General features: G+C 37.6%; 1 protein-coding gene across 1 annotated transcript in view; it reads right to left on the reverse strand.

Moving 5' to 3' along the window:
- The window catches only part of EEFSEC (eukaryotic elongation factor, selenocysteine-tRNA-specific), a gene marked incomplete at its 5' end in the record, with an annotated part of 89,901 nt that overhangs the window by 55,121 nt on the left and 20,587 nt on the right, over positions 1-14,193 (reverse strand). The window contains one exon of the mRNA XM_010292575.1: positions 577-1,218. Within this exon, the coding sequence (XP_010290877.1) occupies positions 577-1,218 (642 nt within the window). The remainder of the gene's footprint in view (positions 1-576; positions 1,219-14,193) is intronic.

Genomic DNA, 14,193 nt, shown 5'->3' on the forward strand with positions numbered 1-14,193 from the left:
AACTTTAGCATGTTATAGCTCTGTAAGGCATCTTGCAGGAGATTCTTTTTGCCTACTAAAATAAATGCCAATAATTGAGGTTCTTATTTAATAAAATGTGAAAATGCATTAAAGAATTACAGTATTCTTTGTGTTATTTAATCTGACACTACTTTCTATTTGTTTTACACTGTCTGTACATTTTCAATGTACTGGAGAATAACTGTGTAAAATATGTCAAAGGAAAGCTAGAAGTTTTGTCAACTGGGAAGAGAACACCTGAGCCACTTAGGAAGGTACACAAACAAAGCAAGTTTGCAGGAAGAACAGACTGGCTAGATATCAAAAGGATCAATGAAAAACCAGCATGAAATTACTCAGCACTGCATTGAACTGAATAAACTAGTCACTTTTAAGCAGTGATTTTTTATTATTTGCAAGCAGACAAGATGTAGTCCACTAGGTATACAAATGTAAGAAAAACGTCTATTAAAAATCTAGAACACAACAGTGAAAATTCTGTAGCCTGCCAATATATGTAGTCACACAGAACAAGTATTTCCCCTTCCTATGTACAGCATTAAGACAACAGCTTACCCTTTCCACTTGTCCTTCTTTATGCTTCAGTTTGTACACTTTCAGCTTCGGAAGGAAAGTCTCCGTATAGTTCTTGTCTTCCGTGCCTTGTAGCAGTACCCCATGGAATGCCAACCTGCAGGTATTTGCATGAATATCTGTATCCAGCTTGGAGCCGATCACAAGGGACAGTTTAGGACAAGTGACTGGCTTCTCAAACTCTACCAAAGCCCACTGTTGTCTTGGGAGCTGGACTTCTCCTGCCTGGTCATTTTCTTTGTTCTCCTCTGAAGAATTTGAGTCCTTGGACAAATATTCCTCTTGATAAAGATAGTCTTTTTCAAAATCAAAAACATTTTCTTGAATTTCTTCATTGAAGTCAGCAGGGGCTGGACTGAAAAACATCACTCTTCCCATAACTGTTTCATGACCAACTGTGATATGGAACTTGGCCTTGGTCTGAAGAGCTCCTCGAAAATACTGGATTTTCTTCAGGGAAATTATTGCAGCATGGATGGTGTGAAGTGATTCTGGGGTGCAAATCAGGCCTCGTTCTAGCAGTTTGGGATCAAACTGGGTTACACAGACACCTACTCTGTCGCCCTGCATAGCATAAGTCACAGGAGTATGGAACATCTGCATGGACTTGACTTTCTTTGTCACCTATTGATGAAAAAGCAAGAAAAAAACCAAAGCAATTAATTGCACACAAGTGTGTCACAAGCACAAAAGCCACATATCACACCCTGCTGTCTTTTAAGACAGCAGACCTTCCAGAATAGTCCACAATTCAAAAAGTAGAAAGTGAACAGACTGAGAACATACCCCATCATCTAGAATTACCACAGGTTTGAGCCTCTTAGCTTATTCTAATTGTATAACATTATCATGGCCACAGTTACATCAGTATTTACATCATTTGTGCAGCAATACCTACATACACAACACATATTTTGTGTTATACACAACATATTTTTGAAGGGCTGAAACCTCAAAATTGGATTCAAGAAAAGAACTCTCCATGGGAATGCTCCCTTCCAGAGAACATTTCTTTAGTATGCCTTTATCAACATACAGTAGATTATGCCGTGGATGTGTACAGAACAGCAACGTTGCTAGAACAGATCGCAACTCTTCGTATAATTTCTTCTCTCTCCCTTTTCTTAGTACTAATTCTACAGGTATCACAAAAAGGTTCATGTCAAATGCTACTGTGCAATTCTCAGCATTCAAGCCAGTAGTATCTGTTTTACTCAGATAGAACGGTTCTCAAATCAATCTCCAACCACTGCATGTCCCTTAGCTCATCGCCTACCCCATTTATCTTCTAACTCCTGAAAGTAAGAAACCAAAATACACGAGCACAGATGAAGAGAATCCCAAACCAAAGGATTGGACTCAGCAGATCTGGGCTTCATTCTCAGTATGTCACACAGTGTAGAGCACATCATTTAGGTTAGATGACTCAGAACAGTCTAGAGGAGTTAGCCTTATTAATTTTAATCACAGAATTATTTACTTACAGGATAATATTGAAGATATCAGCTTTTTTTTTTTCATCTTGGATACAATGCATAAGCAAAACAAAAATATGTTTTTCACCTTTTCCTTTTCTACGAAGCCTGCCACCCTGTTTGAAGGACACAATACTTGGCTTCAGACAAATCTTTGTATGCCCATTCCCAACATCACCAGTCTAAGTGATACTAAGGGAAGATTGTAAAAAAAAAAAAAAAGTAGTCACACTCAGAGGGGAACAAATTGCAGAAACTTAGATCGAAAATAGAGGAGTAGATGAAAAGTCTATTGGCTGAACTAAACCCTTCAGAAACTAGAATATAAAGAGCTCTCCAAATAATTCAGCAAAAAATGGACACAGGCAATATACAGAAAGCTGATTAAAAGGGGGGAAAAAAAAATATCAAGTAGCTGTGCGGCTTCTGGAAAACAACAAAAACCCTGTATTCCTCCTTGAAATCATAATTATACAGATAACAATAGCCATGACCTTCACCACTACAAGTATTGTTTGGGTTCCCTGGATCTGTCTGCTAACCAAAACCAAAAGAAACACCCTTTTTCAGACTATAATAGTTATTATTGCAACATTTTTCAAATCAAGTGCCACATCACTGCCTGTGGATTCTTGGAGAATCCACAGAACGAGAAAGGAGATCAAGAGGTACATGCACGTAAGAATAACCCCTCGCTAAAAAGCCTGGACCAGATTAGTTTGGTGTGATCTTAACTAATGTCAGAACAGACTTAAAAGACCATTCTAAATATTCACTAGGATTTCAGTTTCTGACATTATTGTACTCAATTATATATTTGTTTTCCCTTTAGCCAAACCTCCTAGACAGTACTACCTATTTAGATAAATGGGAGAAACAATTTAGCATTTACCTCCACCTCTCTCTTCACTTCCAAGGTTGTACGCTTTTGACAGCTGGAAGTACAGGGGCTTGAATCAAACCCTTCCTTTTTTCATTCACTATAACCTCCCCCTCCCTTCCGGTTACAATTATTGTGATAGTTGCAACACTGGTGATACAAGTAATGTTTACAGATTTTTTAAAAATGGAAGGTATTCTAAACATATGTGTTTCAAAGAAATAAACAAGCACTACAAAATTGAAATTGCCAGATGAAAAGCATAAGCCCAAACCATTTTGGAAGATTTATGTGATTTCATATGTGATAATACTGGCAATAAGTCTTCCATCTTCTACAACCATGGACAGGGTGAATAAACTGACAAGAACTAAGGAATCTTCCAGCACTGTCACTCGTCAACACAAAACTGAAACTGGAAGACGCACAAGAGAAGAGACTATGCAGTTTTCTACCTTAAACGGAGACACAAAGATTTTTTTCTTTATTATTAATATTCCAGCTTATAATATTAATAATATTACTTTTAAGAAACTACCCACCTAAACAGCCGAGTGAAATTATTACAGAAAATATTTGACAGTCTCTACAACAGTCTACTGATGTTTCATCTGAAACATCTTTCACAAAGTTCAGATAGCATTAAGGAATAAAAATTGTGTTTAAATATACCTATTCTTGTGTACATATGCTCAGAATACATCGTACCTTTTAATTACACATCTATGAAACTGTCCTCAAGTGTTACGCCTCCCCTTAAATTAAGTGAAATGATTAGGCTTGATGTATCTAGCATGCAGCCCATAAATAACGATCAGAAGGAGAATTAATACGTACTTTGAAAACATTCACTTCATACTATTAAACTTTTTCAATGAGATTTGCAGTTCTCAACCATGGCACACAGATCTGGCTTGTATCAGAATACTGTGTTCTTACACATTTCTCAGTGTTAAACTACATTAAAAAGAGTATACAACTGTAAAAAGTCACTTTTCATGACAAAAGCTTGCTACTGTAATTCCTACGTGCAGGAGAAACTTCGCAGTTTGAGTACTACTACAGGAGTATTTTCCAGTGTTGCATGAGGCTTTAACAGGATGGCTCCTGTTCATACATTTGCTGATGGTCCTCACAGTCTCCAATGCAAGTTCGAGAAAAATGCTGGATCCTGACTAATTCTCTTTCAGAAAAATGTCCTAATAAAAAAAAAAACCACCACTGAAAGTTTGCAGAATCATGTAAAGCAGAGCTTTTTTCCCCCAGCCAAACCAGATTATCTGGTCTGCCTCCAACTCTCTCATGGGAGGGCAAGCCCCCCCATGCTGACTGCACTCACCCAGAGCTTTAAGAATCACCTGATTTCTCTGTAGCTGGGTCTGGCTTTCGGACAGGTCTGCTTGTCCTCACACATGTGAAGGGAAAGATAATGCATTACTCAACCTACTGAAAATCAGCACTTCATGCTGACCTATCCGGTACTTTGCAGATGATTTAATCAGCCCATCTATATTTGTTTTCAATGTAAACAGTTTTCCCCCTTATATTCATGGTATCCACTCTTCTATGTGGAGTTCCCATACACATATCAGAGGACAGAAGAAAAGCAAATGGGAGGAGCACATTCTAGCCCATTCCTTTTTTCCCCTACATGTTCTCAGTACGGGAATCAACTGTAAAAGGAGTACACAATATGGTATCTTAACTGACCATAAAACTCTGTTCCAAGAGCATAATGTATGTAGGAATTAGGTTCTGACCAAAACAACGCTAAAGAGTGCTTAGGTGATTGGGGGGGTGGATTAGATCACACGAGAACAGAGTTGGAATTGCATCTCCTTCTAAAGGTCAGACGTGGACTCAGCAGAGAAGTGAATCAGTGAGTTGATCTGCACCCGCTGGATCAAATAACAACAGCCAGAGTAGCTTTAAATCACTAACTTCCTGTTTTCTGAGCAGACCATGACCATCAGTACAGTATTTCATTCCGTTTCACTCTGACCCCGACTGACAGAGACATTCGTCCATGGTTTAAAATACTCCAAGTATGGGTTTTTTTCTTCCAAAGGACTGAAATACATAACTAAAATTCATCTTTGTTTTGTCTGGCTCTTAACATACAAACCTGGAAGCACAGAAAAGGATGCAAATGGCCCTCAGTATTAGATCTGTTTCTTTTGTGCATATCTAGTTTCACCTATGTAAAGGATCTCCACAAGTTCTAGCACAATTCTGAACTTTCACATATTTTCTTCAGCTTTAAAACAAAAGAAATTTCAAGTAGGGAGTTGGGGCTGGATCACCCAGTCCACCCATCTACCGACAGAACATTGTTAAATATTTCTGAGCATTCTGTCCTGAGCAACAGGAATTCATAACTAAGACCAGCTATGGCCAGTATCTTTGGCATTTCTTTGCATTTATGTCGAGTACCTAATTTTTGTCCTCAAAATGCTGTCTGTAAAACAACTTCTATCTCTTCTTGTCCAGGAAAATAGTGCAAGGCCCATACTGAGTGCAACGTTAAAGAGACAGACTTTATCACATGAAAACAATGTAGGTAAACATGGAAAACTTGGATACCATTATAAAACTTGCTACAAACTTAGCTAAGAAATTCACTCAACATTGTTTTCTAATAACAGCACAAGGGAATTGATTATATCTCATCATATAAATCAAGAGCCATGTGTTGAAATCTTACATCATTTGCAAAAGGATTTGCTTCACTTTTAAAATTTTATTTGTATAATCACATTAATGTTCCTACAGCATTATGTAAAGGTCTACAAAAAGAGCGAGAAAGAAGTAGTTTGTGTTCAAAATGCAAAACAGAAATCAAAAGCACCCAAACAGTTCAGCCCTTGAGATAAACAAATGTATTCAATATAAGAGAACCCATTATTTGAAGACCAAAGGAAAAGCCCACTAGGATATTCAAAGCAGTTTAGTACAGACTAATAGAAAACAGGATACAGAAAAAGTCCGCTAATGACTTTTTCCCCTGATATGTCTGAGCTTCTTTTCCTTTATTTATCCAACTTCCATTAAGTTATCAACCATATGCCATTGCTCATAGCTTCTTTAGATAAGAACCTAGCCATCCTGCTGTCTCTCAATGCTGCAAGTGCATCTTTCTGATATGATAGATACAGTAACTGTACTTCCCTGTAATACTGATGAGAAGCTGCAAAGTTAAAATAACTAGTCTTAATAATCTATTAGAGTAAATGCTGATTACAAATGCAGTATTTATAAAAGGAGTATTACATAGGCATTACAAAAAAAAGACCCCCACTTCAAATGCAGAGGACTCCAACCAGTTTAAAATAAAGACCACATCTTGGAGCCCAGCAGCTAAAAGCTGCATCTTTAAACTGACATCCAAGAAGGGAGAACAACTGATAAATGAAGAAAGCACTGTTTCAGCCTCCAGGTTTAGAAAGGCTGCCTGAATCAGCACCCAAACAAACAAAAAAAACCACTCTTGAGGCATAAACATACATTGCAGCAAAGTGCCAAATACAAGAACCACCACCTTAATATCATCCCATAGGAATGCCTCCTTACAGCTGAGGAGGAACACCAAACTAAGGCCCAGCTGCACAACCAAAAGGCATCCTGTATCTGCTGCTTTGAAAGCAAGGACTGCCTGACTTCCTCCCCATTGTTCTACTACAAACCCAAATAAAGAATAAGGCATCTCATCTTTCTGCTTCCAGTATCATATCTTGGTGGTCAGAGGATATTCAAGCTATACTGTCAAAAAAATGCAGCCCACTCATCTGAAAGGCTACCACAATTTTTAGTTTTCAGCCAACTCTTGTTGGCACATATACCGAAATGAAGTGAAGCTCTAATTCAGACCTAAGACTGCTCTTACATGCAAGCAGGTATCTTAATAAATTCTCTTCTAAACACGAAGCATGCCAAATTCTTTGCTTTATGAGGGATGACCATTCACAAAGCTGAGGCCTATAGATGAATAAGCAGCAATGTGTTCAGCAAAGAAGGCAAGCCACTCCTGCTGGCCAGTGTCAGAAGTACACCTAGGCTGTGAAGGCACAAGACAGCAACAAGGAGCATTCAGAAATCATGAGTTAAGGTCTCTGCCCTACTCCATCCACATCTGTCATCCAAGGAAAAAAATCTTTTATTTTTAAAAATAAAGATATTCCATATTTTCTTAATTCTCTGAAGTACCTTTGAGATTCACGTCATCTCTCAATGAACACTGAGAAACACATTAGTTCCAAATCTTCAACCAGGATTTCAGAACAGCATAAAATGGAGATCAAACAGGAGCTGTCAACGGTACATTGTTGAACAGCAATCACACGATGCAAACTTTGCCCACTGCTCAGGTTGTGGAAAGCCATCTCTTCTGAATCGACATCACAACGGCAGCTAGGACCAACTACAAAGAACAGAAACCTCAGAGAGTCAGAAATAATTCCAAGCTCATGGGTGCCACCAAGATCAATTTTCTGAAAGTTCTTGAATTTTTCTAGAATCTATTATTTGTTATTTTGCCTTCAGGTGGGAAAGGAATGTAGCATCTGGAGGAAAAACTATTTCACACAATGATGCTTTTTAAAGTGAAGTTTATAAGGGGATCGCCATATGACCACTGTGGTGCTTATGTAATGCCAGACACATACTATCAGATTTTATTCAATATACTCCTCCTCCTGATTAAATAACCATAGCCTGAAAAGTCTGCACTGCAATACTGGAATAAAGCAATATAAAAAGGGATACTAAAATCTCTTTAGCTTAATTCCTTTCACATAACCTAAAATATGGCTATGCACCCAGTAAATAAAGCAGCAGGTCAATGATCTTAGTCTCATGCTGCTCTGCTTTAATACGGTAATTTTAATTTAAATTACATGTATGCTATATTCATGCACACAATCACAAATCAAAAATTAGCAAGTGTTAAGACTAAGATTTTGCACATAAAGTTAAGTGGCCTCCCGTGCCTATGCACTCTCCTGTAGCCTTTAAGTATATAATTTCAAATTTTTTTCAAACAGAAACTAATCCATCCCATGCACAGGCTGGACACAGCTCACTGAATAGGAAAACTCTCCTCTATTTCTCTTCTTCTCATGACTGAACAGCCCCAAATTAATTATTTACTGTAAACCATCAAATTCGCACTGTATTGCATGTATATTATCTTACTGGAGTATTTATTTGGTAAAATTCAGTAGTCTTGTCACCCTTGTGATATAACACGGCATTACACCTCACTGCAGACAGGAAACTCAGCTACATAATTTGTCATAATCCAAATTATCAAGAAAAACTCAACATCCAGTTTTTGAAAGCCAACGGCTGATTTTTCAGAGTATTTATCATTGCATAGCAATTTTCCTCATTTATAGCAAAACTTCCAATGGCTTCAACCACTTCAGCCAATTTTCAACTCGCACCAAAACCCCCAAATCCAACCCATACCTCCCCAGCTTCCACATGAGAATGCTGTGAGAGATGTTTCCTAAGCCTTACTGAAGTCATGACTCTTCCTGTTTCTACATCTTGCCACAGAAGGCAATCAGGCCTGTCAAGCATGATCTACCCTTGCAGTACCTCCCAGCAATTACATGTTCTTAATAGACTCTTCGGCTTCCACCCTCACATCTCCTCCTCTCCCTGGGATTCACAAGTGGAACATCAAGAGCACCAAGGCCCACTGCACCTTTGTTTTCTCTCTGCACTGACTCTTCTAGATTTGGGCTAATCCATTCAGATACGGGAGGACCACATCCCCTTTTATTCCTCTGGCCAAAAGAGCATAACAGCCATACATGTTGAACACTTGAGGCTGTAGGTAGGGAAGAGATCCCCACACTCCGAGGATAGGTGGAAGGAAGCAGAAGCCAGACATCAGACATCCTTTCATCTCCAATTGACTAAAGTCTCTTAAATATTTTTTTTTTGTAACCAAAAAAAGAAATATTAAGATGTCAAGTATCCTTAAATTAGGTGGTACTGCATGTGCCATCTATCACTACAGATTACAAAGTACGCATTTTAAAAGTATAATATAATGCCGATGAGTATAGCCAGCAAGTGCCTAGGCAGAGAACGTCAGACCCATAGGAAAACTATGACATAGAATAAGCTTATCATTTACATACAAATTAGAATTTCTGCAACTTATTAAAAAAGTATTTCAGTAAAACATTTTAAAAAAAAAAAATTCAAAAAGAAGTCAAAACCAATGCAAAATGGTAGGTTAAAGAAAGGTTGTCTGGAATTTTCTTCCCAAATGAACTGAATTCTTTTTTCCAAATAGATTTAGGTTTAGAACAATAATAATACTTTTATCTGAAGACTTCAAAGTCACATGCAAAAGAATATATCACAGTAAACACAGGGTTGAAGGTTTTATAGAACTTCTACTTGGATCTTTTTTTCTTCTTCTTTAAAAGAAATTTGTTTACTACCAGTCTTTGAAAAGCATAAAAGGGAGGAAACTATAGGGTAAAAAAGTAAAACTTTTACATGTAAGGAACATTTGGAGCTTTGTGAGAAGGCTGGTTTTGGTAGAATGTGCGACATGTAGTCTGACGTGAGTAATATTATATCTCAAATAAAAATCAGCCCATGAATATACATAATCCAAAAGGTAATTCTCCCAATCTCTGAAATGTAATGGAGCCACTCTAGATCACTGAGGCATGAATATTTACCATATTCAGGCTTTACTGCTCTCGATCTGGGTTCAATTTTGCAAATTAAAATGAAGGCTCTGTGGATAGAGAGATTAAAGAAGAGCATCCCAAAGCCTGCCTGTTTCCTTGGTGTGGTAGCAGTGATCTGGTTACCCTTCTGTTAGGTTATTTCTTTTTACTAAATGGAGTAGGTCAAAAGCAATTGAGAGTGGAAAGAGGAGGTCATTATTGGGTCATAACCTTGGACTTAAAGGCTCACCAAGGAAAACAAACACAGAGTGCACATAAAGCTGCATTTAAAAATAAAACCTGTAATGAAAAATAATATTTTCAGCTCATTTCACTTCTATTTTGACAGGTCAAGGGGAAAAATAAGAACAAAGTTCTTTTGCTTATTTCTTTCTCGTGAACAAAATTGTCCTGTCCCTTCTCTAAAATAAGCTCGTTAACAGAAGCCATGATTTATACAAAATGAAACAAAGGTGATGAATAATTACCGAGAGATCTGGTAGGCTTCATTAGCTGTGGCAAACATTAACATTAACTGTGATGATTTGTACATATTCTAGGAAATACTTGGAATATAAACACAAGAGCACTCTAGAGCCATGCAGGAAACAAGCAAACACAAGTATGCACATCAGCACAAATCAAATGATACAGTACTACTTCTAGTGAATTCCTTGTACTAATTACAATCAAAACAAAGGCTACTTCTGCTATGAGGAAAGAAAAAGGAATTAATTACTATCAGACAAGTATTTTTTGCAATAATCCTTTTTATGAAATAAAAAACAAATGGTATACAAAATCTTTATAATTTTTTTTTTCCTTGAGGTAGGATTTTTTGGTGGCAAATGTTAAAAGAGTAGTGATTAAGATTAGATGAGTAAGTTTATATCCTCTGCACTGTATATTTTCCAAGTATCAGAAGTTAAGTCTAGAGTAAAGAACAAATGGATTTATCCCTACCACCTTAGCAAATAATACCAAGCTATTAAAGGAACAAAGCAGCACAACACAAAGTTTGATATAGCAAAACCAAATTCTAATGCACAGACACATGGTAAAAAAAAGGCACGTTTACAGTAAAGATTCCAATTAATCCACTCATATGCAGCTGGGGGAAGAGAGGGAGCAGAAGGGAAGAAAAATAGTGGAAAAAGACACTGAGGAAAGAATGAAGAGACTACATCTTTTGAAACTGGGAATAAAGCCAAAAAGTAGTGGTCATCAGCCAGCAAAAATAGCATTTACCATATAGAGGTGCCATGTGGTATCTTATGAAATAAGAAATTCACACTTTTTTTGCCTCTGAGCTACATCCTGGTACCAAAGGGTTACTGTGCTTTGAAACCTTCACCAACGGCCTTACTAAACATTTAATATTTTTCTTTCTGCTTTCTTAAAGGCCCCAGATGTGTTCTTGCAGATCAAAAGAGCGCAACTTATAAAGTTAAACGAAATCAAGGGCTTTTGTTCCGAGGCATCGTTGCTGAACTAATTATTCCTGGATGTTGTTTAATGAAATAGCGGTGCCATATATTAAAACAGTTAACAGGATGAGTTGCATGAGTTATAGGAAAGGTCTGATCTGGGATTATAAATTTAAGGTTTTCTTCAAAGGAGATGAAACAAACTACTCAACTCCCCAGTCCTTTCTGTCACTGGAAGACTGAAATAAAGGAACACAAAAATGTATGAAAGCTGAAATATCATTCTACATATTTACACTTCCCTAAAGATGGGGGAGTTCAAAAAACTCCCAAGATTCTCTGAGACGGGGAAATGAAGATCTAAGTTATCCTGCCTATTCCCCAAATGCGACAAAGCACAAGTTAAAATAAATATTGTTGAAGTCTTTGGAGAAGCTTCATTTTAGATGTACATACACAAAACAAGAAAGGACTCCCATCTTAAACAACCCAATGCAAAGAGTTACCAGAGCAATTATTAAGCATTAACAGGGAAAAAGCTGGGCAGGAGGGTGAAGCAAAGACCTACTCCAACATGAAGTTATTAGAAAAACTGGATCTTTTACATTATTCTGCAGCCCCTAACCACACCAATACTTCTGTTAAAATGCTTATTTAACTGTACAGTTACCTTACTGAGAGAAACAAAAGATTCTCAAGATCCCTAAGGACATCTCAGACTAGGAAGGCAACTTTTCAGAACCGATGGCTTACACATTCACACAATAAACACTTCACTTCCCTACTGATAGTCTCTTCTGTGTTTGTATTTTACAGCCTGACACCAGCCAACCCAACACTTGACACCTAATTAACAGACCTAGGAGCTGGAGGTCCATATATTGATCACACTAAATGGGATTAGTGTGAAATAAAAAGTTCAAAGGGTCTTGACCAAACTTCACCACAGCCCAGCTGTGACAGCTGCTATGAATTTGTGTATCCAGTGCCCCACATTTTTATTGAGGGGTCTGGCGCACGAGAGTACGCAGTGGCCTATGAGATCATGAAGGCTCACCTAACAATGTCAGGCTCTGTAACTGTAGTGACTGACTGAGGAAAAAAATCCTCTTGCTTGTTTGCATAGGTCTTTTTGATTAACTCATGAAAAGGGTCCCTCACCTCTGATACAACAAGCATTTACAATAGAGGGAGTTGTGACTTCTTTGCCTCTCAAGGATTTGTTAACTTGCTATGGAAGAGCTGTCCAATTTGAAAAAAAAAAAGCCACCCTAGGCTTGATTATATAAAAGAAAGAATTCCTGATACATGCTGCAAGCATGCCTAGTATATTCTGACAATGACAGCCAGGAGCTGTATTCAAACGATAGAACTCCAAACTATTATCTTCTAAACACACTTTCTATTTGCCTAAACCTCTCAGCTGTCATCAGGTGAATAAGTATTTCTACATTTTACACACACACCCTCTTTTTAGTGGCAGTCCTACTGACATGATTTTTAAACCTTCATCAAAATCCAAACAAATTTCAACTAGCATCAACATATTTCAGTATTTCTGAACATCTGTGCAAATTAATTTCTTACTTAAAGGAAGTTGCCTCATTTTCCAGTATCAAGTATCACTTGCACCTGTGACAGAAACCCACTGCAACTCCAGGAAAGGAACAAGCCCATCGTGCAGAGATGCGTGCAAGTACCACTGATACACAGTGAACGCTCAACAGAATTCCCTTGGCTAACGTGATGTTGGCTAACATGATGTTTACCAAAATATTCAGGATAAACTATGAGCAAAATGAACTTTTTGTGGGTGCTTTTATTTATTGATTTGTTTTAGGATTCACTGTTAGAATATTTAAAAAACAAAACAAAAAACAAAACAAAACAAAAAACAGAAAAACAAAACCAAACAGCTCAAGGAAGATCTGCCGATCTGCTCTGGGAGTTTAAATATCAACAATAACGAAATGGTCATCAGTCAGGAGAAAGAGATGGAAAACAGCTGTCAATTTATAAAGCATTTTAATCCATTATGGGTCTGTTAAAAGGAAGCTTACGCAGTCCATGAAGGGACCTTAAGAGTAGGCTCATTGAGGTTGCAACATGCATGGATAACAGATGAGAGCACTAGAACCTTCACGCAAAAATACCTAACAGCAGATCACCAATGGTAGAAGCCTGGTAAAAGTAAAGAGGGCAACCTGCAGCCTATGAAAGAAGAGTGGGCTGTTAATGCTGGCATGTAAAGGTATTTCACATAGCAAAGAACAATCTTTGAATACTTTATACAGTACTGTGGCACACCAAAACCAGCTTTTCTTGCCTTTCATTTCTCTTTTTTTTCCACTTACGTGTATCTCTTCTGCTAGATTTCTCTCTTTGCAGAATCTTCCAATTCCTATCCTTTGGGTCTCACAGCTGTTGCATGCCCAGTCACACCTGCTGAGACAACCTTCACTTGAAATAGCCAATGACATTTCAAAGTACCACAATTAGGCTTCAAAATTAACATTTCAAGATTGGAAGAAGATTTCACATATCTCTGCTCTGTCTGCAGTCAGGACTGGAAAACTGCAAATGTCACTCCCTCAAAGTCTTGAAAGCTAGAATCTTTTCTTTTTCATTTAAACTTGAAATTACACATAATCCAAAGTGTGCAGACCACAAGAAATTCTTTGAGATGACTGGATCTAGTCCAAAGGAAGCTTATCTAGCACATCCACCAATGCAAAATTTTTTCCTTATTCACTACATTATTTGGGGTTTTTTTTGCCAGTGTAGTTTTAAAAGTTCCATCAGATTTCTTAGAAGTACTTCTTCATGATCAGGTTTCCCTCATTTGCATTTTTTTCATAGTAGTCACTAGCTATCACAGCTCCCATTCCCCCTAAATATTACGGGATTATGCACTTCCTCAGTAGTGCAAAACTGCATAATGACTCTCTCGATACATTATGTGTGTTGTAGTTGTATGCACCTTCTCAGTTTAAATGCCCAAGGACAACCCCCACAACACTGTAGAGGTAGACATCTCTGAAAAAAACATACAAAATTAAAAAACACCCAGTTCGGTTTGCTCATTACTAAAATCTAGGAGAGATACCCAATATCAGAAGAGC

This window comes from Phaethon lepturus, unplaced genomic scaffold, assembly GCF_000687285.1.
Source record: "Phaethon lepturus isolate BGI_N335 unplaced genomic scaffold, ASM68728v1 scaffold7838, whole genome shotgun sequence".
NCBI classification, from domain to species: Eukaryota; Metazoa; Chordata; class Aves; order Phaethontiformes; family Phaethontidae; genus Phaethon; species Phaethon lepturus.